Source organism: Ranitomeya variabilis, chromosome 2 (genome assembly GCF_051348905.1).
Source record: "Ranitomeya variabilis isolate aRanVar5 chromosome 2, aRanVar5.hap1, whole genome shotgun sequence".
In the NCBI taxonomy this organism is placed as follows: Eukaryota; Metazoa; Chordata; class Amphibia; order Anura; family Dendrobatidae; genus Ranitomeya; species Ranitomeya variabilis.
This window is the reverse complement of record NC_135233.1, coordinates 137,415,118-137,435,382: the sequence shown is the minus strand read 5'-3', so window position 1 is coordinate 137,435,382 and position 20,265 is coordinate 137,415,118. Positions and strand designations below refer to the sequence as shown.

Here is a 20,265-nt window from a genome sequence, read left to right as displayed (position 1 = left end):
TACCAGGAGGCGGTCCGAATCGTCCTCTATGAATCTCCCAACTGCCGTCACTCTTCTCTTCAGGGGCGATGGTCGCCGCCCCCTGCGCGCTGTTTCTTCTTAAATCCGGCGCCTGCGCTGTGCGTGCCTGCCTGGGGCCTGCACAGTGTTCATTGTCAGTCACAGCTCAGATGCCGGGTGCCTGACTGCGCCTGTGCAGGCAGTGTGGCCACCCTGTTGCTGAATCCCCGCCCCGCACTGTGTTATTCATTATGCACAGTGCGGGGCTGGGGTTCCTGGGAAGGCGGGGGAGCGTCTGAGCTGGGGGAGCGTCTGAGCTGGGGGAGCGTCTGAGCTGGGGGAGCGTCTAAACAGCGCAGTGCGCATGCCCAGGAATGCCAGCCCCGCACTGTGCATAATGAATAACACAGTGCGGGGCGGGGATTCAGCAACAGGGTTGCCGCACTGCCCGCACAGGCGCAGTCAGGCACCCTGCGTCTGAGCTGTGACTGACAATGAAGACTGCGCAGGCCCCAGGCAGGCACGCACAGCGCAGGCGCCGGATTTAAGAAGAAACACCGCGAAGGGGGCGGCGACCATCGCCCCTGAAGAGAAGAGTGACGGCAGTTGGGAGATTCATAGAAGAGGCTTCGGACCGCCTCCAGGTACAAAGTCAGGTATTTGTGGCAAACTTTAAAACGCTTTATTGAGGGATTAATTGAATCAAAAACTAAAAGAGCCACCTTGTTAGAATGCAGCATTACTGCTGCACAAGGTGGCTCTTTTAGTTTATAACGGCTGGAGGGGGGTGACAGTGGCCCTTTAAGAGTTTCCATTCACAGGCAGGTGACATTTGTGTGATTTCAGACCATGTGATTGCATGTTTTAGCCTGCTGGCTCTTTATTGAGTACATTTGTAGACTTGATGCCCCATCCAAAGGGGAAAAAAGTGTCTGTGCTTAATAACTTGACTGGGTGCTCAAAGTTTGGTAGCCCTAAAGCCTTGTTCAGTTGTCAGTTTTTCACAAAATTGACCTATGTGTTTTTCATCTATTGAAGACGTACTCATAATCTATGGAGCTGTTCACATGGCCGTGTCTTTTTTGCTGCTTTATATCCGACAAAATTTTTTTGAAAAAAGTGTCTTGTTTCCTCGTCATAGATAAAAATGACCCTACAAGTCTGTGGGTCACAGATTACATGGGTGAGGAGTCTATTTGTAACATTGTAATGGGCAGGCAAAGCTTTGCATGTTTTCATTTGTCTTTGGCATATGAGAAAATCGATGATGGTAAAAAAGACACTGACCACTTAATGCTGAAGATCTGATCCAAAACACTGGTAAAAATCTGTCTGTTTTGTGAAAAAAATCTGACGTCTTAATCTCAGAACACGTCTGTATTCAGTCAGGTATTTTGGAAAATAAAAGCTTTCCTAGCAGGAACAGCTTCAGGAAATGCTCCTGGAGAGTTGTTTGGCATTTTTCTTTTCCTTGGGTATGTGCACACAGCGTTTTCTTTTTTTCCCGGTGGATTCTTCCTGGAATCCACATAATAAAGTGCCTCATATAATGAACATGGTGCACAGTAATGTCAAAACGAGGTTGCTGTGCAATTATTTGTCTTTTAACTCATTCTTTGGGTAGTTTCCTCCAACAAAGCTCCTCCGCGCTCTATAAGTATAGAGTAAAAGTAATGTGCAAGAAATATGGCAAGTCTGCCAGCAAAGCCACTTCATTAAAATCAATCACAGCATTTTCCTAAAGTCGCATGGAAAACCTAAGCATGTGTTTTTTTTTTTTTGTTTTTTTTAAGCATTTTTTTCTGAAGTATTTTGCTGTATTTTAACTTGGAATGTCAATTTTGGTGGATTCCACCTCAAAGAAGTGACGTGCACATTGTTTTCCCACATCATAATTAATGCATAGCCTTTCAAGCGGTTTTGTAGCAATTTTTTTTTCTAGGGAGGACGAGGATCAGTGTTCTGGAGGCGATCCGCTCAGTATGACGCTTCAAAAGAAAAAAACCAAAACACTCTAAACATAGCCTTAGTATGGTTGTTTTTTTTGTTTTTCTTTTTCTTGCCCTTCTTCCACACATTGGTTATTGTGGAGCTGATTTCCTAATGCTAAAAATATTATTATACCAACAGATTATCAACAGACATAAGAACTGAATATATTAAAATCAATAATTTCACAGCTGTGATGGATGTTAAAGGAATCTGTCAGCGTTTCACAACCCAAACTATTTATAAACACAAGTAGCTCTTTCAAAGACCAGTTCGGTAATGTCTTTATATGGCCAGTCCGGCCTCCCGTTACTGAGAAATCAGCATTTACATTGATATGCAAATGAGGCTGGGACTGGTAGATCTGAAGACTGTCACTCCAGCTCTATTCTCAGCCCAGCACTACCGCCTCCTGCCTGCCTGACTGACTAAGCAGTGTGACTTCAGGCAAACGAGCCATGAGTAAAGCTGAAGGAGACTGCGCTGGGTGGGGAGTAGAGCTGGAATGGAGTTATTGTTCCTGCAAGTCTCCGGTCGCCTTGTGCTGGTTGTTCCGGATCGCTCCATTGTTTGCTGAGCAATCCAGAGGTTGCTTCTCAATGTTAGTTTGAGACCCAGATCGAGGCCCTCATAGACTTGCATTGAGAGCTTATGACCGTTACCTCTGACTTCTGGTCAGTCAGAAGTTGCGGTCACAAGATGGCGGAGGGAGCTGCTGAAGATTGTGGCTATTAAGTACAATGTTGGGGTCAGGGAAATTGCATTAGTGACACCCCTCCAGCGCTAAAATAAAATAGAAAAATCCCGCTGGAGTATGTCTTTAATCCTTTTGCAGATTTTTTAATATTATCTTTGTATTTGGGCCTATTGAGTTGGTTGTGAAATGGTCATACAGTTGTCCGTGCACATTATATAAGCGCTGGCCAAACTGCCAATTTTGGCGGACTGGATAAATATATAATGTGTATTGGTGCCTTGACTAATGGCTCGGCCTTTTCCGAACGCTCGCTCAGTGTAGTTGTTTGATGAGATTTGCTTTTTTGCATTTAGTTTTCTGTCCATAATGACTGATTTTGTATCTCTTCTGAATGCTTTGGATTGACACTTTGTATGTGGAAATCCTGAGCAGGATTTTGGAGAAGGGGCGATCTAATCCTTCTGAATAAGAAATTTTCAGCATGTGTCAAACAAGTGCAGCTTATAGAATTTACTGCCTATGTCTGCTATTGTCAGAACTCTACAGGAAAGCGGCTGTTTATCCTCTTAATGTTACCACCATATTGTTAGTCTCAGTTTGCGGAAATGGAATTGCATGCAATCTTCGCAGTACGGCGGCCTCCTGTGAAGATGTATACCGGAGATTGTGACAGGCTGACCGCACTTGGAGTGTGATTTTTATCATTATATATATATATATATATATATATATATATATATATATATATATATATATATATATATATATATATATATATATATATATATATATATATATATATATGTGTATATATATAATATAAATATATATATTTTACATTTTCATATTGTATTTCTAACTTCAGAGTTAAAGGGAACCTGTCACCCCCAAAGTCGAAGGTGAGCTAAGCCCACTAGTATCAGGGGCTTATCGACAGCATTCTGGAATGCTGTAGATAAGCCCCCGATGTATCCTGAAAGATGAGAAAAAGAGGTTAGATTATACTCACCCAGGGGCGGTCCCGGTGCGATGGGCGTTGCGGTCCCGTCCGGGGCCTCCCATCTCCTTACGAAGACGTCCTCTTCTTGTCTTCACGCTGTGGCTCCAGCGCAAGCGTACTTTGTCTGCCCTGTTGAGGGCAGAGCTAAGTACTGCAGTGCGCAGGCGCAGGGCCTCTCTGACCTTTCCCGGCACCTGCGCACTGTTTTTTCACCCAAAACACATAAAAAACTCTATTGTCTACAGCCAAGCCATCAGATACAATCGTATATGTTCCCACCCAATGGATAGGGATGAACACCTTGGTCGCCTCAGAAAGACCTTTTTGAATCAGGGGTACCATCCAAGAACAATTGAAAACCAGATTACAAGAGCCACCAGAATAGCAAGAAATCACCTGCTACATTACAAAGTTAAAGAAGAAAATAACCGGGTACCTCTAGTAGTCACCTACAATCCAAATCTGGAGGTGCTAAGGGGAGCTGCACGGAAATTACAACCTTTACTACAAAAAGATGCCTGATTACCATCCATTTTTCCAGACCCCCCACTACTGTGTTTTAGGCAGCCCCCAAATCTAAGAAGCATCATTGTCAGAAGCTCCCTGTCCTCTCCAACAGCTGCAGGTACCTTTCCTTGCAATCAGAAAAAATTTAAAACCTGTCCATTTATAATGACCACGGACAAGATAAAGATCCCCAACTCACATCAGGACTACAAGATCCCAGGTACATTCAGCTGCGTCACTTCTAATGTGGTGTTCCTAATTATTTGTACTAAATGTCCAACTTGGGGTCTGTATGTGGGGGAGACAGGGCAAAAGCTTAGAACAAGAATGAATTCTCACCTCCACACAATAAGAGAAAAAAGAATGGATCTACCTGTGGCAATACATTTTTGTCTCCCGAATCATAACATTATGGACATGAAATTACTTGTATTAAAAGGTAGCTTCAAATCTAAGCGAGACAAGAGTATGGGAATATAAATTGATGACGACCTTTGACAGTCTTAGTGAAGGAATGAATGTGTAGCATGGATTTATGTCTTTTTACATCAACTAAGGAACTTGCCCCTGAGGGTATGTTTCCACGTTCAGGAAACGCTGCTTGTTTGACGCTGCGCAGCGCTGCAGCGTCAAACAAGCAGCGTCCAGATGTTCCAGCATAGTGGAGGGGATTTGATGAAATCCCGTCTCCACTATGCGTGGAAACCCGCACGCGGCGGCCCTGCGACTACGGACATGCTGCGCGTCTTTTCAGATCGCAGCATGCCCGTACACCTTGCGGGGACGCAGCGTCCCAGCAAGGCATATCATAGGGCCCTATGGGACAGAGCGATCATCCCGGATGTGAAGAGTTAACACATCCGGCATGATCGCGTCCCATTAAGGGGGCGGGGCTTAGCGCCAAGCGGCTTCGCCGCTGCGGCGATACCGCCGCCCATCCGTACCGTGGAGTCATACCCTTAGACTATGTGAGGTCAACACAACAGAACCAGACCCCAATCAGAGGACAATAAAACATTCCTTATCTAAGAACTGGTCCAATATTTATGGACCTAACTGTTTATCACTCATGGTAATTCTGCTTCATGTCACCTGTCTTATCCATGTTTTTTTTTTTCTGTGCTATGTTGTGCATAAATGTGATTCTCCAGAATATGTTATGTTTTAGTCTATGCCTGATGAACAGAACGCACTGCGGGGCGGGATCTCGGGCAGCGCGGCCGCACAGGCGCAGTCAGCCTGACATCAACTGATGTCAGAAGACGGGCAGCGCTAAATGCACATGCCCAAGGGATAACATAACAGCGCAGGCTCCGGGGCAGATTCAAACAACGCTGAGGAGGCGGCGCCCGGCCCCAAGGGGGTATGAATGATGGCTGTGCCGCGTCTGATTACAAAGGAAAGTCCCCCCTCCCTGGCGATTTCACGGTATGAAGGGGCACATTTTAAAAGTGTTTATTTCAGCGCGTGCACGGAGCATAACTAAAAGAGCCACCTTGTCCAAATGCAGCATTAGTGCTGCACAAGGTGGCTCTTTTAGTTACAAACGCCTGGGGGGGTGACAGGTTCCCTTTAACAGTTGTTGAAGATACGTTTCTGCTGCTAGAACTGTGGCATTGACCTGGTCTCTTATCTGAGCTGCTGTTAACCTGCGATTTCTGAGGCTGGTGACTACCAGCATTTCCGGTGACTACCTCTTGAAGCTCATCAAGAGAATGCCAAGAGTGTGCAAAGCAGTCATCAAAGCAAAAGGTGGCTACTTTGAAGGACCTAGAATATAAGACATAATTTCAGTTGTTTCACACTTTTTTGTTAAGTATATTATTCCACATGTGTTAATTCATAGTTTTGATGCCTTCAGTGTGCATGTACAATTTTCATAGTCATGAAAATACAGAAAAATCTTTAAATGAGGTGTGTCCAAACTTTTGGTCTATACTGTATAGGGAGATGTGTATATACACAAGGTGATTAAAAAATGATGGTGAAAAAATTAATTTGTATATGTGTGTGTGTGTATATATGTATATGTATGTGTGTATGTATGTATGTATGCATGCATGTATGCATGTTTATTTATGTATGTATGTATGTATGTATGTACACAAACACACACACAATTTGTTTAATCCGAAACGTTTCCACGCTACAGGGCATTAAAGTCCTCTTCTTTTGCATCTTTTTGTGCTGTTTCCCTTCTTGTTTACAGGATAGAAGAGATGGATTACATACAGTAAAGACAAATAGAATAGGTAGCTATATAGATGTCAGTGACAAATACAATTAGTACAGTGTGTAGCTTACTGTACATGTATTTAATAAAAGATTATTTTTCGGGAAAAAATGTCGTGGGCTCCTGCACAATTTTCGTAACCAGCAGAGGGAAAGCCGACGGCTGGGCGCCGATGTTTATAGTCTGGAAAGGGGGTAATACCCATGGAGCTTCTCAGGCTATTAATATCAGCTCACAGCTGTATAATTAGCCTTTACTGGGTATTAAATAAATTATGTGGGGTCCCCCTATAATTAATAACCATCACGGCTATGCAGACAGCTGTGGGCTGATATTAATAGCATAGGAAGGGGCCATGGATACTGACCCCCCCGGCTAAAAACATCAGCACTCACCCGCCTCAGAAAAGGCACATCTCTAAGATGCGCCAATTCTGGCACTTGGCCTCGCTCTTCCCACTTGCCCTGTAGTGGTGGCAAGTGGAGTAATAGTTGTGGGGTTGATGTCACAGGTGACATCAAGCCCCAAGGTTAGTAATGGAGAGTCGTCAATAAGACGCCCCCATTACTAACCCCATAGTCCCATTGTAAGAAAACAGACACCCAGAAAAAAGTCCTTTAATTGAAAAAAAGACACTCCTTTAATATTCTGAATTAAACCATACTTACGACCTTGCCTACTCCCCCAATGCCCTCGTCATCTGCGAAAGTGGTATAAACAAACAACAGTATTGCTCACCTTTGCACAGAGATGCTGTAAATCCATTTGTCCCACAACGGGTCCAGCTGATACCTCTAGATGGCAGGATGCATGATGCGACCATGCAGCCTGTCATCCAGCAGACACACTGATCACCGTGTGCTCAGTGTCTCTGTGTGAATTGCTATTCCCCGTCTGAGGGCACCACAAGTGTGAGAAAGTTCTCCTGCTCGCGGTGCCGTCAGACAGGGAATAAAGTTCACAGCCAATGAACTCACTTCTCCCATGTGACGTCGGTGTGAGAGAGCAAAAACGGACCACACCTGACTTGGTGACAGGCTTTCTTTATACAAAGTTCCACATGAGCGCTCAGACCCTTGTTTCTTCACATGATTCCATTCAAGTGACTCCAGGTCTATACTTCATCATGTCTATCTGGTACGGTCACCTGTCCGCAGTGATCAGTGTTATTACTCAGTGCTCTGGAAATATTTTGTTTGATACAAAGTGATCATAGCTGACAATCATTCATTAGAACAATTGGAATTTCAGCTTTTGTTCTAAATTTTCTATAATATTTTATTTTTGTGTATTCAACAGCAAAGCCTGGTGGTCGTGTGAAGTGTCAGTATTTCCCAACTGTGGATAAAGTTATCTTTGTGGATGACTATGCAGTGGGTTGTCGGAAGGATCTCAATGGCATTTTATTATTAGACACCGCACTTCAGACTCCAGTCTCCAAATCAGAAGATGTAGTCCAACTTGAATTGCCGGTTACTGAGGTAAGGCCAGCGTACAGTGCTATTTCTCAGAGCACCGAGCTTGCCGGCTTACTGTGCCCAGAGAAAGGGAGTCTTTCCTATTTATCGCACACTGTTTAATTTTGTCATTTTTGACACCATATTTATGGTGTATTTCTCTCTGAATTGTTTTTCCTGGTGAATTTGCATCATTTTACTTTTATGTTTGTTTGACATAAAATGTTCTCATCTGTTTTATAACTCATTTTGTCAATTTTTGCACATTTGTTTTTTTCCTCCCCTTCAAGAGTCATTACTTTTTTTTTTTTTTTTATTTCTCATTCAACATAGCCTTATGAAGTTTTTTTTTTTAATTATTTTTGCTCGACATGCCATTCATTTTATATACTATATAATAAAAATGGGGAGACAGTTCCAATTGAAGTGAAATGGTGAAAAAACCCTTAAAATTTTTCCTTTTTTTTTTTTGCTGGGTGGGAGGGGGGTTTGTTAAAGTGTGTAGTTTGTGGTAAAAATGAAATGGCAATGCAATTTTTCACGTCAGTATGATTTATCTAGATGCAGAACTTATTATTATTTATTATTACGGTATGTGTGTATATTTTATTTTTTCTTGTATGTATTTGTGTCACTGTTTTCTGAGAATTTATACTTGTTTTTTTTCGTCTGCCCCAGTATGAGGGCATTTTTGTGCATGCAGCGCTTTCATTTTTTAAAGTTACAATTTTGGGGTACATATGATATTTTGATCACTTTTTAGTGCTTTGTTGTCAATTTTTGGTGATTTGAAAACGGCAGTTTTAGCATTTTAATTTGTTCAAGGGAACCAGTCACTTGAAAAAATGCTATTAACCCTCAGACATGGGGTTAATCTGCAGATTAATAGCATTTGAAGTTTGCCTGACTCCCACACTGAGAGTTTGGCTACCGGGAGGAAATTAACTATATTCCTCGGTTCCATGCCACGGTTTGAGTCACCGCTCTGTGCATAGAGACCGGCGGCTTTAACTTTTGGCGGGGGCACGGTTGCAGCCGCTGCTTTCTAGACACAGCGGTGACTGAACCCGCCTCAGCACCACCCCTGTGGCCGAACACTGTAGAGTGGGGATAAAGCTCACTTCCTCCCGGCAGTGGGGCTCTTAATGTGAGCGCTGGGCAGGTACAGAACATTATTAATACAGATGAGCAAATTTGATCGAGTCAGGGTTTATTCAGAAAGCTATAGCACTTACCGAATTAGCTGCAGAGGGAACCCGGCTTCCTGGATCGCTCCGGCTGATCAGCTGTTCGATGTCGCGGCTGTTTGACAGTCAGGACACATGAATGGAGATTCTGATTGTTGGGCTCTCCATACATGTGTTGTGACTATCACACAGCCTCGACACCGAACAACTGATCAGCCGGCGCGCTCCATGTAGCCGGGTTCCCTCTGCAGCTTATTCGGTAAGTGCTATAGCTTGCCGAATAAACCCTGACACGATCAAATTTGCTCATCTCTAATTATTAACGTATAGATTAACCCCATATCTGCAGGTTAATAGTGTTTTTTTCACTTGACAGGTTCTCTTTAAGGGGCTAAACAGCAGAGATTGGGGCTAGCTCTGATCGCCGTTGTAATGGGCAGCTTCTTGCTGTATGACACATCTGGCACCTTCCCTGTGTGTGTAGTAGGATCAGGTACCGAGCCCACTCCATACACCCACACTGGTTGCATGATGTGATAGCATGTCAGGTAACGAGGATTATTTGTTCATGTCTACATGAAGTAATAGAATATTAATTACTTGAATCATTAGGGCGACATTAACCAATTCACTCCTGGGCCGTTTTCAGATATTTTTTTTTTCTTTTTTTTTCCTGCCCTTCTTCCAAGAGCCATGGAGCTTTTGTTTTAATAATTCTGTCAATATAACCGTTTCAGGGCTTGTTTTTTGTGGAACAAGTTGTACTTTTTAATGCACCATTCATTTTACCATATAGTGTGCTGCAAAATGGCCAAAAAATGCCAAGTGTGGTGAAATTACAAGAAGTGTAATTCCACAATTGTATTTTATTTACCATGTTCACCATATGGTAAGACTGACCTGGCAGTATGATTCTCCAGCTCTGTACGAGACACCCAACATGTATAGTTTATTTTTATTTACCGTATTTTTCGGACTATAAGATGCATCGGGCCATCAGACGCACCCCAAATTTTTGGGTTGAAAATAGCAGAAAAAAGATTTTTATAGGATGAGGGTCCATCTTATTATTCGAATTTAAGGTATCTTACCTGAGAGTCGGTGGTGGTACAAGGGGGACACAGAAGGCAGGGTCCCTCCCTCAGGAAGCCGGCGGCAGAAGAGGGGCACTGGTGCAGTCCTGGGGTTCGATGCTGCAGGTCCGATGTCGATGGTGAGGCAGAGCTGCAGCAGGGTCCGAGCCTCAGGATGCTGGCGGTGGCAGAGGTGTGGTGATGCTGCGGCTGTGGGTGGTGCGGAGTGCACCTGAGCAGGGTCCCTTCTTCAGGATGCGGCAGCAGAAATGTGGCGGTGCCGTGGCCCGGTGAGCAGAGAGCATCACCGGTTTCCTTGTGGCCATTTTCTTGAAGCCGTAGGCTTCAGGAAAATGGCCGTCAGAGGCCACGCGTGCGCAGATTGAGATCTCCGTGGCCATTTTCCTGAAGCAGTGCCGCTGAGATTTCTATCTGCAACGCGCTGCCTCCATTGGACGTTTTCCTGAAGCCTCCGCTGGCCTACGTCTTCAGGAAGATGGCCGCAGGGAAACTGGTGATGCGCTCTGCTCACCGTGGATACCGGGCCGCGGCGCCGCCACATTGCCGGCATCCTGAAGAGGGGACCCTGCTCAGGTGCAGTCAGCACTGCCCACCACCGCAGCATCGCTATACCTCTGCCGCATCCCCCAGGTAAGCCTGCATTCGCACTATAAAACTCACACCCCATTTTCCTCCCAAATTTTTTGGGGAAAAAGTGTGTCTTATAGTCTAAAAAATACGGTAAGTGGTTAAAAAAATTCTGAAAATTCTGTGTAAAAAACATTTTGGGGTAGATACGATGTTTTGATGGCAATAAAATGCAATGAGGCAATGCTATGAACCTAAAGAGAACCTGGAGTATGACGCCCCAACATAAAGACTAATCAAATACAAAAGTCCCAACAATAATCTTTATTAAATAAAAAGAAAAAAGATAAATACATAATAATTTATACACAAAAAATTGACAGGCAGTGGTGATGACAAAGGAAAAACGGATACAAGCGGTATCATGTATGCATTTCAACCTCCTATGCTATGCAGACAGTACTGTGCACAGAAGTGCACCTCACAAGTAATACCGGTCCGTCGGGCATATATATATATATATGTCCTAACTACTCTCCCATTAGGAGCAACGGCACTGCCCATAAATAAGTAAATGCCCTCACAGAGAGTTAGGACCGGTAGAAAAACTGGCTCACATCATAAAGTGCAACAGTGCATTACAAAAGAAAGGTGCATAGCAGCAGTGTTGGAAGATCATATTGACCATAGCGCTTACCCATGTGGGTCTGATATCCCGCTAGATCCGTGTATTCCCTGAGGCAATGCTGCAGCGGCCAAAAATAGTAATACTGACACTTGGGATTTTTTTTTCTCGCTGCACTGTTTACTATTCTTATTAATATATTTGATATTTTGATCATACATTTCTGAATGCAGCAATACCAAATGTGTATTTTTTCATTGTTTTATCTTCAAAGGGGTGATTTTGAACTTAGTGGGTTTTTTTCCCTCCATATTTTTAAACACTTATTTTCTTTTTCACTGTATTTAATAGGCCCCTTTGGAGACTTGAAGCGCCATCCTATTATTGCCTGTGCTATAGGCAGCACGCCCAGCGACCACATAACTGCTGGGTCGGGAGCAGAGAGTGCTGTTAGCGCTTCCTTCTGCTGTTTGCACAGCTCTTGTTCAGCGCTAGATGTACAGCGATCAGGCATGAGGCTGTGCCTTCTGTTTGGGCAGCTCGCCAGTGTGTGAAAGGGGTCTCTCTGCTCCTGCAGCTACATGATGACGTGCCGTGGCTTTACTATATGGTGATATTTTAGAACTTCGACCGCCCAAACGTGGTTAAGTTATAGGTGCTAATTGGTGATGAGCGAATGTTTTCGGGTGCTATCCGAGTGGCTTCGGCATGGTCGAAACATATGTTTGAGTCCTCGCGTCCAGTCTGCCTTTTAAATAATCATTGCATGTGTTGCAGCTATCGAACAGCCATGAGACATGCAGGCGCGGGGACTTGAAAATATTATTTGAGCACGCCAAAGTCATTCGGTTAGCACCCGAGCATGCTCGGATAACACCTTATGGGATACGTTCGCTCATCACTAGTGCTAACACTGGCCACGAGTGTGCACCGTTCAGAGTTCTGGTATGCCGCTGTTTAGCTTCCCCACTTTCCTGCTTTTTTCTTGCATGGCTCTGTTTATTCAGTATCTCTTGTGTTTTCCACCTCTGTCTTCTCTTTTCATTCTGATACACAATAATGAGGCTTTTTATATGACTGAATTACAGGTGCAGCAGTTGTTATCAGCTTGCCTGGAGAAGATCGATGTGTCTAGTGCTGAAGGTTATGATCTCTTTATTATGCAACTCAAAGATGGCTTTAAAAATACCTCACATGAGACCGCAGCGAATCATAAGGTTGCCAAGGTAAGAAACCCTTACTTTGGTTCTACAGAAGGAGGGTGTTAATAAATTACTGACTGTGAAGGGATTTCCTTGTAACTACTGATGAGCAACCGTGCTCGGATAACGTGTTATACACACGCTGTCGGGTGTTATCCGTGCATCCTGGGTATGCTCGGTTATTATGGTCGAGTCCTCGCAGCTGCATGTTTCCTGTCTCCACATGTGTTCAGGCTGTCTTAACAGCCGCGAGTCGTGCAGCTGCAGGGACTAGAACATAATATACGAGCACTCCCGAGACACTCCGATAACACCCAAGCATGCTCGTATAACACCTTATCCGAGCACGTTCGCTCATCACTACTTGAAACCCATTGGCTAAACATTCTCAGTAAAGTGCTTACATTTTTCTGACCATTTAATAAATTCATGTGTCAGACGGACAATGTGCACCTTCTTCAGTGTCAGGCTCGGGCTCAGGTCAGACGCAGTTTTGCGCTCAGACAACCATTGTACAAACATAAGAAATAAATCATGTTAGACGCCCGATGTCTAGAAATAAGTCTATACGAGCGCCATTGTCTGTGCCTGTAATACCACAGGAGTAGTTTTTCTGATATACACGGTCTTCCTCATTTTGATTATAGAGTCACGTTAGGGCAATAATGCTGCCTTACATCTAGGACTATGTGACTGCCATATGCTTACTGCAGAAAGCAAGGAAAGCTTTCCTAATTGATGATATTTTTCCCATTACGGTGTCCTGTAGTTTGACACAAACTATTTTAGAATGCTTTTAAGACTTGAAATATGAAAGGGTGAGATCAGACTTTTCTTTTGGCTACTTCTTAGGTTTGTGGTTTCCTTATATTAATAATAATAATAATAATAATAATAATAATAATAATAATAACAATAATAATAATTATTATTATTTATATAGCACCATTAATTCCATTGTGCTGTTCATGAGAAAGGGAGTTAAGTACAGAGTTTATAGATATCGTTTACGGTAAACAAATTTACAATGATGACAGACTGGTACAGAGGGGAGAGGACCCTGTCCTTGCGGGCTTACATTCTATGGGATAATGGGGAAGACACAGAAGGTCGGGGGTGCGGCAGCTCTGGTGGTGGTGAAGGCGGCAGCTCTGGTGGCGGTGAAGGCGGCAGCTCTGGTGGTGGTGAAGGCGGCAGCTCTGGTGGTGGTGAAGGCGGCAGCTCTGGTGGTGGTGAAGGCGGCAGCTCTGGTGGTGGTGAAGGCGGCAGCTCTGGTGGTGGTGAAGGCGGCAGCTCTGGTGGTGGTGAAGGCGGCAGCTCTGGTGGTGGTGGTGAGGCGGCAGCTCTGGTGGTGGTGGTGAGGCGGCAGAATGGTTATTGCTGGCTATAGGCTTTCCTGATGGGTTTTCAGCTTCCGTCTGAAGGATCCGAGGGTGGTGGATAATTGGACGTGTTTAGGTGTGGAATTCCAGAGGATGGGGGATTTTCGGGAGAAATCGTGGAGGCAGTTGTGTGAGGAGCGAATAAGTGCGGAGGACAGTAGGAGGTTTTGGGAGGATCGAAGATTACGTGAGGGAAGATAGTGGGAGATTAGTTCAGAGATACAGGGAGGGGACAGGTTGTGGATGGCTTTGTAGATCAGTGTTAGTAGTTTGAACTGGATTTGTTGGGAAATTGGGAGCCAGTGAAGGGATTTGCAGAGGGGAGAAGCAGGGGAGTAGCGAGGAGAGAGGTGGATCAGCCGGGCAGCAGAGTTGAGGACAGACTGGAGCTGTGCAAGAGAGTTAGATTATGACCTTGATGTATGAAACCAATTTTGTCAATATTCTGGTGTAACTTGCTTTGAAAAGCTGCTAAATGTTGGTGTTTTTACAACAATTTCCTCCAGATCTGCCAAAATGGCTGGTGCAAGGGCATGACACTCCAGTTTGTCCAGTTCATGACGAGTTGAGCTATTCCTTGCAACAGAAATCTTACTCTAGTCAGTACTGGAGTAAGATTTCTGGTGTAGCGCATGGAGGCACATGCCACTGGTCAGTAACTGCAGTCCTCAGTTCATCTTTCTGTCACCCCCACATCACAAAAGCCTAAATTCTCTGAAATTATGAAATTCAATATAGCATTTCTACATCACACAAATTATGACCAGTTGTCAACCAGTATCATTAAAAATGAAACCTATTGGAAGTGTTTTTTGTGTGTTTTTTTGGCCTGATCTTCATAATGTTTAGAGGGAACACGTAACATTATAAATACAGTCCAATTTTGAACTGGATGGGATAGAGAAGAAGGTGAATGATCTATAGGTTTGTTGTAAAACATTCGGTATAACTTTTATGTTATTCATTGGAATCCCTGGAATGCATGAGTCCAGGGGGTGGATCTACTAGTGATTGCAGCCATCTCTGAATGCATCGTCCTACAGGTCAGATTGTCAATGACTGAGTAGGGACTGCCCCCTGGACTCATACATACAAATACCAGGGATTTTGATTAATAAAATGCAAGTTTTACTGAAACTTTTCCCACAAAAATGTATATTGATCTGATCATCTCCTTCTCTACAACATCCTGCCTGCAGATCAGATACGATCATCAACGTGACAAGTTGCTTTTAAACATTGGACACTCCCTCTAAAAGGGGTATTTGCAAGGTTAAAAACTCTTCCCTGTCCTTCGAATAAGAGAAAACTTCCCTATTATTGGGCGTCTGAACTTTGGGGTCTGATCCAGATAACCGAGGCTCTAAATAAAGCACTCCCATGTGAATGCAGCAGTGGTTGATCTTGTACGTTGCTGCTCCATTCATTTTTCTCAGATAGCTGAAGATAGCTGAGCGCTACGTTCGGCTGGTCTCAGCGCTCCCATGAGAATGAATGGAGCAGCAGTGTGCGTGATCGACCACCACTCCATTCACATGATGCTTTTTATAGCCCTGGTTTTCAGGATTTGTGGGGTCCCACCAGTAAGATTCCCGGTGATCGGAAACTTGTCTTTTATTTGTGGATAGGGGATAACTTTCCAACTTGAGAATTCCCCTTTACCTGAATGTTGTACTCAGTATTAAGTTTGTTAACTTTTTTTTTTTTTCAGTGGGCGACGGTCACATTTCATCTTCCTCATCATGTTTTAAAGTCGGTAACTGGTGCCGTTGTGAATGAGTTGAAGAAGATAAATCAAAATATTGCCGCCCTGCCTGTAGCATCTTCTATAATGGACAGACTGTCCTACCTACTACCTAGTGCAAGGCCTGAGCTTGGTGTGGGACCTGGACGATCAGTAGATCGGTATGTTGTACACATGGAGGTGTCATGTATCTTACTTAGTATTTAAAGGGAATCTCATCAGGTTATTGCCACCTAATTCGATAGCAGCATGGTGTAGATGCAGAGACCCACAGTGTCACTTACTGGGCTGCTTAATGTATTTTTCATGATCTTCTGATAAAACCACTGTTATCACTAGAAGAGTAGTAAATTTGCTGCCATGTAAACCTCCATATTAATGAGCTCTGTTTAAACCCTCCCCCACCACCAAGTGACAGCTTTTTGCCCATGTGCATTGAACACAATCAGTGGTGTGAGTGGGGTTATACAGGGCTCTGCATTCAGAGCACTGCTAGATCTACCGCAGAGAAAACCGTGATTAACAAAATGAAAGCATGCAGAAGAACAAGTGATGTATCACAGGAATCAGGGTCTATGCCTTTGAAGAAACCTAGTGACTGATTCCCTTAAACTGTTTTGTTTGTTTTTTTCACTTTATAACTGTTTTCTTAAATAAGGCAAAGGGGATCCTAAGACACATAATGTGAAATATCGAGATGAAGGCTTCCACAAAGTTTTAAAATAACTTGTCAGCTATTTTCTTGGGCAAAAAAGTGGAGAAAAAGCCCTCAAAGATGCATAATTTTAGAAAAAAAACTTTGTGGATAAAGCTACTGGAATCACAGTAGCGTATAATAGCAGATGCGATATGCTAATGACCCTCGGCTCTGCAGCGAGCGGAAGCTGAGTGTCAGTTCTCTGTACTCCGATCCGCTGACATCAAAGAATCGCACCACAGGTGCGGAGGAGACGAGGAAAGTAATGTCTCCATCTCCTCCATTACCTATCTCTGCATATATCGGAATGCTCTGGGATGACATCCGAGTGCAGTCCGATGTTTCACATGCACCCATAGACTTGTATGGGTGCGAGGGAGCTGAGTCTCGTTGCTAATCGCAGCATGCTGCCATTGTTTGCTGACGCCAAATCGGCATGAGCAAATAATCGCTGATCTGCTGTGCCCCATAGGATAACACTGGGCCGAGTGCTATCCGATAAAACATGGCACAGCACTCAGCCGTGTTATACGCTGGTGTGACCCTGGCCTAAAGGAGATACAGGTCAGAGAGCAAGAAATGTGTGTGACTTCTGTTTTCTTGTTTGGAACAGACTTCATAAATGCTGTAAACGCTTCTGGGTGAAAAGACGAACAAATTGTAATCACCGTCCTTGAGATGAGCTGTTCTTTTGCTGAATTTTCACTAAAAGATCTCCTTTATCTTTCTGCTAGGTCCTTGATGTATAGTGAAGCAAATAGACGAGAGACGTTCACTTCTTGGCCTCATGTTGGCTACAGGTGGGCTCAGCCGGACCCTATGGCTCAAGCAGGTTTTTACCATCAGGTGAGATCCTGTCTAGTACCTGAACAGTCAGTTCACTTTCTTATGACCAATTATACATTTTTTTTCTCTTTCTGTTTCCTTACAGCCAGCTTCCTCAGGAGATGATCGTGCCATGTGTTTCACATGTAGTGTATGTTTAGTTTGCTGGGAACCTACAGATGAACCCTGGCAAGTGAAAATTACGTTTGCTTTAATAAAACATGTCCCCTTGTGAAAATGCTGTTCACCTTCAGATATAATATGCACGTAAATGGTTACAAAGCAGCCCAGCTGTCTTACTGAAAGTCTGGCTACAGGGAGAAAATGAACTTTTTTCCTCCCAAGAGCCACTGGCTTTTAGTTATAGAGGCGGGCACAGAATGGCAACAGTCACCGCTCCGTATGCAGTGAGCAGCAGCTGTAAAGGCGCCCCAGCCCTTTGATTGACAACTCGCTCTACATAGATACGCTGCATAGCCGGCTGTCAAAGTGCCTGGGCTGCTTACAGTATAATGAGCTGTGACTGTAGCCGATCTGTGCACGCCCCTATGACTGAAGATCGGCGGCTTCTGGGAGGAAATAGTTGTTTGTAGCTAAATACACTGTGTGCAGAATTATTAAGCAAGTTGTATTTTGATCACATGATACTTTTTTATACATGTTGTCCTACTCCAAGCTGTTCAGGCTTGAGAGCCAACTACCAATTAAATCAGGTGATGTGCATCTCTGTAATGAGGAGGGGTGTTGTCTAATGACATCAAAACCCTATATAAGGTGTGCTTAATTATAAGGCAACTTCCTTTCCTTTGGCAAAATGGGTCAGAAGAGAGATTTGACGGGCTCTGAAAAGTCCAAAATTGTGAGATGTCTTGCAGAGGGATGCAGCAGTCTTGAAGTTAACAAACTTTTGAAGCGTGATCACCAAACAATCAAGCGTTTCATGGCAAATAGCCAACAGGGTCGCAAGAAGCGTTTTGGGCAAAAAAGCGCAAAATAACTGTCCATGAATTGAGAAAAATCAAGCGTGAGGCTGCCAAGATGCCATTTGCCACCAGTTTTGCCATATTTCAGAGCTGCAACGTTACTGGAGTAACAAAAAGCACAAGGTGTGCGATACTCAGGGACATGGCCAAGATAAGGAAGGCTGAAAAACGAACACCTTTGAACAAGAAACATAAGATAAAACGTCAAGACTGGGCCAAGAAATATCTTAAGACTGACTTTTCAAAGGTTTTAAGGACTGATTAAGGGAGTGACTCTTGATGGGCCAGATGGATGGATCAGTAAAGGGCACAGAGCTCCACTCCGACTCAGAAGCCAGCAAGTTGGAGGTGGGGTACCGGTAAGGGCTGGTATCATCAAAGATGAACTTGTGGGACCTTTTCGGGTTGAGGATGGAGTGAAGCTCAACTCCCAGACCTACTGCCAGTTTCTGGAAGACCACTTCTTCAAGCAGTGGTACAGGAAGAAGTCGGTATTGTTCAAGAAAAACATGATTTTCATGCAGGACAATGCTCCATCACATGCCTCCAACTACTCCACAGCGTGGCTGGCCAGTAGAGGTCTCAAAGAAGAAAAAATAATTGCATGGCCCCCTTGTTCACCTGAGCTGAACCCCATAGAGAACCTGTGGTTCCTCATAAAATGTGAGATCTACAGGGAGGGAAAACATTACACCTCTCAGAACAGTGTCTGGGAGGCTGTGGTGGCTGCTGCACGCAATGTTGGTCGTAAACAGATCAAGCAACTGACAGAATCTATGGATGGAAGGCTGGTGAGTGTCATCATAAAGAAAGGGGGCTATATTGGTCACTAATTTTTGGGGGTTTGTTTTTGCATGTCAGAAATGTTTATTTCTAAATTTTGTGCAGTGATATTGGTTTACCTGGTGAAAATAAACAAGTGAGATGGGAATATATTTGTTTTTTATTAAGTTACCTAATAATCCTGCACAGAAATAGTTACCTGTACAAACAGATATCCTCCTAAGATAGCCAAATCTAAAAAAAACACCACCCCAACTTTCAAAAACATTAAGCTTTGATATTTGAGTCTTTTGGGTTGATTGAGAACATAGTTGTTGATCAATAATAAAAATAATCCTCTAAAATACAACGTGCCTAATAATTCTGCACACAGTGTAGTGTTTTTTGAGGTGATAGGTTCTCTTTAAAGGGCCACTGTCACCCCCTCCAGCCGTTATAAACTAAAAGACCCACCTTGTGCAGCAGTAATGCTGCATTCTAACAAGGTGGCTCTTTTAGTTTTTGGTTCAAGTATTCCCAAAATAAAGCGTTTTGAAAGTTAGCCAAAATACCTGTCGTTAGCAAGGGAGGCGGGTCCTCACTCCCCAGCTTGAACCGCTACTCTGCCGTCACTCCAATCTTCAGGGACTTTCGGCGCCGCCCCCTCCGCGCTTTTTTCTCTTCAAAACCGGCTCTTGCGCTGTGTGTAAGCTCTGGCCGTGTGACGTCCCAGCCAGGCTTGCAGACTGCGCCTGTGCGGGCATTGCGGCCACCCACCTTGGGAATCCCAGCCCCGCAGTGTGTTATGCATTATGCACAGTGCGGAGCTAGGATTCCTGGGCATGCGCACTGCGTGTGTCAGACGCTCCCCCAGGTCCCCGCCTTACAGCGTCTGTATACTGTATTCAGCTGATCGTACCTCCTCATACAGTATACAGTACAGTATACAGTACAGTATACAGACGCTGTAAGGCGGGGGACCTGGGTGACAGGCTGACACACGCAGTGCGCATGCCCAGGAATCCTAGCCCCGCACTGTGCATAATGCATAACACACTGCGGGGCTGGGATTCCCAAGGTGGGTGGCCGCAATGCCCGCACAGGCGCAGTCTGCAAGCCTGGCTGGGGCGTCAGACGGCCAGAGTTTACACACAGCGCAGGAGCCGGTTTTGAAGAGAAAAAAGCGCGGAGGGGGTGCCGCCGAAAGTCCCTGAAGATTGGAGTGACGGCAGAGTAGCGGTTCAAGCTGGGAAGTGAGGACCCGCCTCCCTGGCAAACGACAGGTATTTTGGCTAACTTTCAAAACGCTTTATT

The 20,265-nt window shown here is 44.3% G+C and overlaps 1 protein-coding gene across 7 annotated transcripts in view; it reads left to right on the top strand.

Annotated features, from left to right (window-relative positions):
- Nucleotides 1-20,265, top strand: part of BIRC6 (baculoviral IAP repeat containing 6) — a 397,034-nt gene that overhangs the window by 33,793 nt on the left and 342,976 nt on the right. For all 7 annotated transcript variants that reach the window (XM_077283020.1, XM_077283019.1, XM_077283017.1 and 4 more), the window contains exons 2-6: nt 7,726-7,907; nt 12,445-12,582; nt 15,652-15,845; nt 17,116-17,227; nt 17,313-17,395. In XM_077283020.1, coding sequence (XP_077139135.1) covers nt 7,726-7,907; nt 12,445-12,582; nt 15,652-15,845; nt 17,116-17,227; nt 17,313-17,395 — 709 coding nt within the window. The remainder of the gene's footprint in view (nt 1-7,725; nt 7,908-12,444; nt 12,583-15,651; nt 15,846-17,115; nt 17,228-17,312; nt 17,396-20,265) is intronic.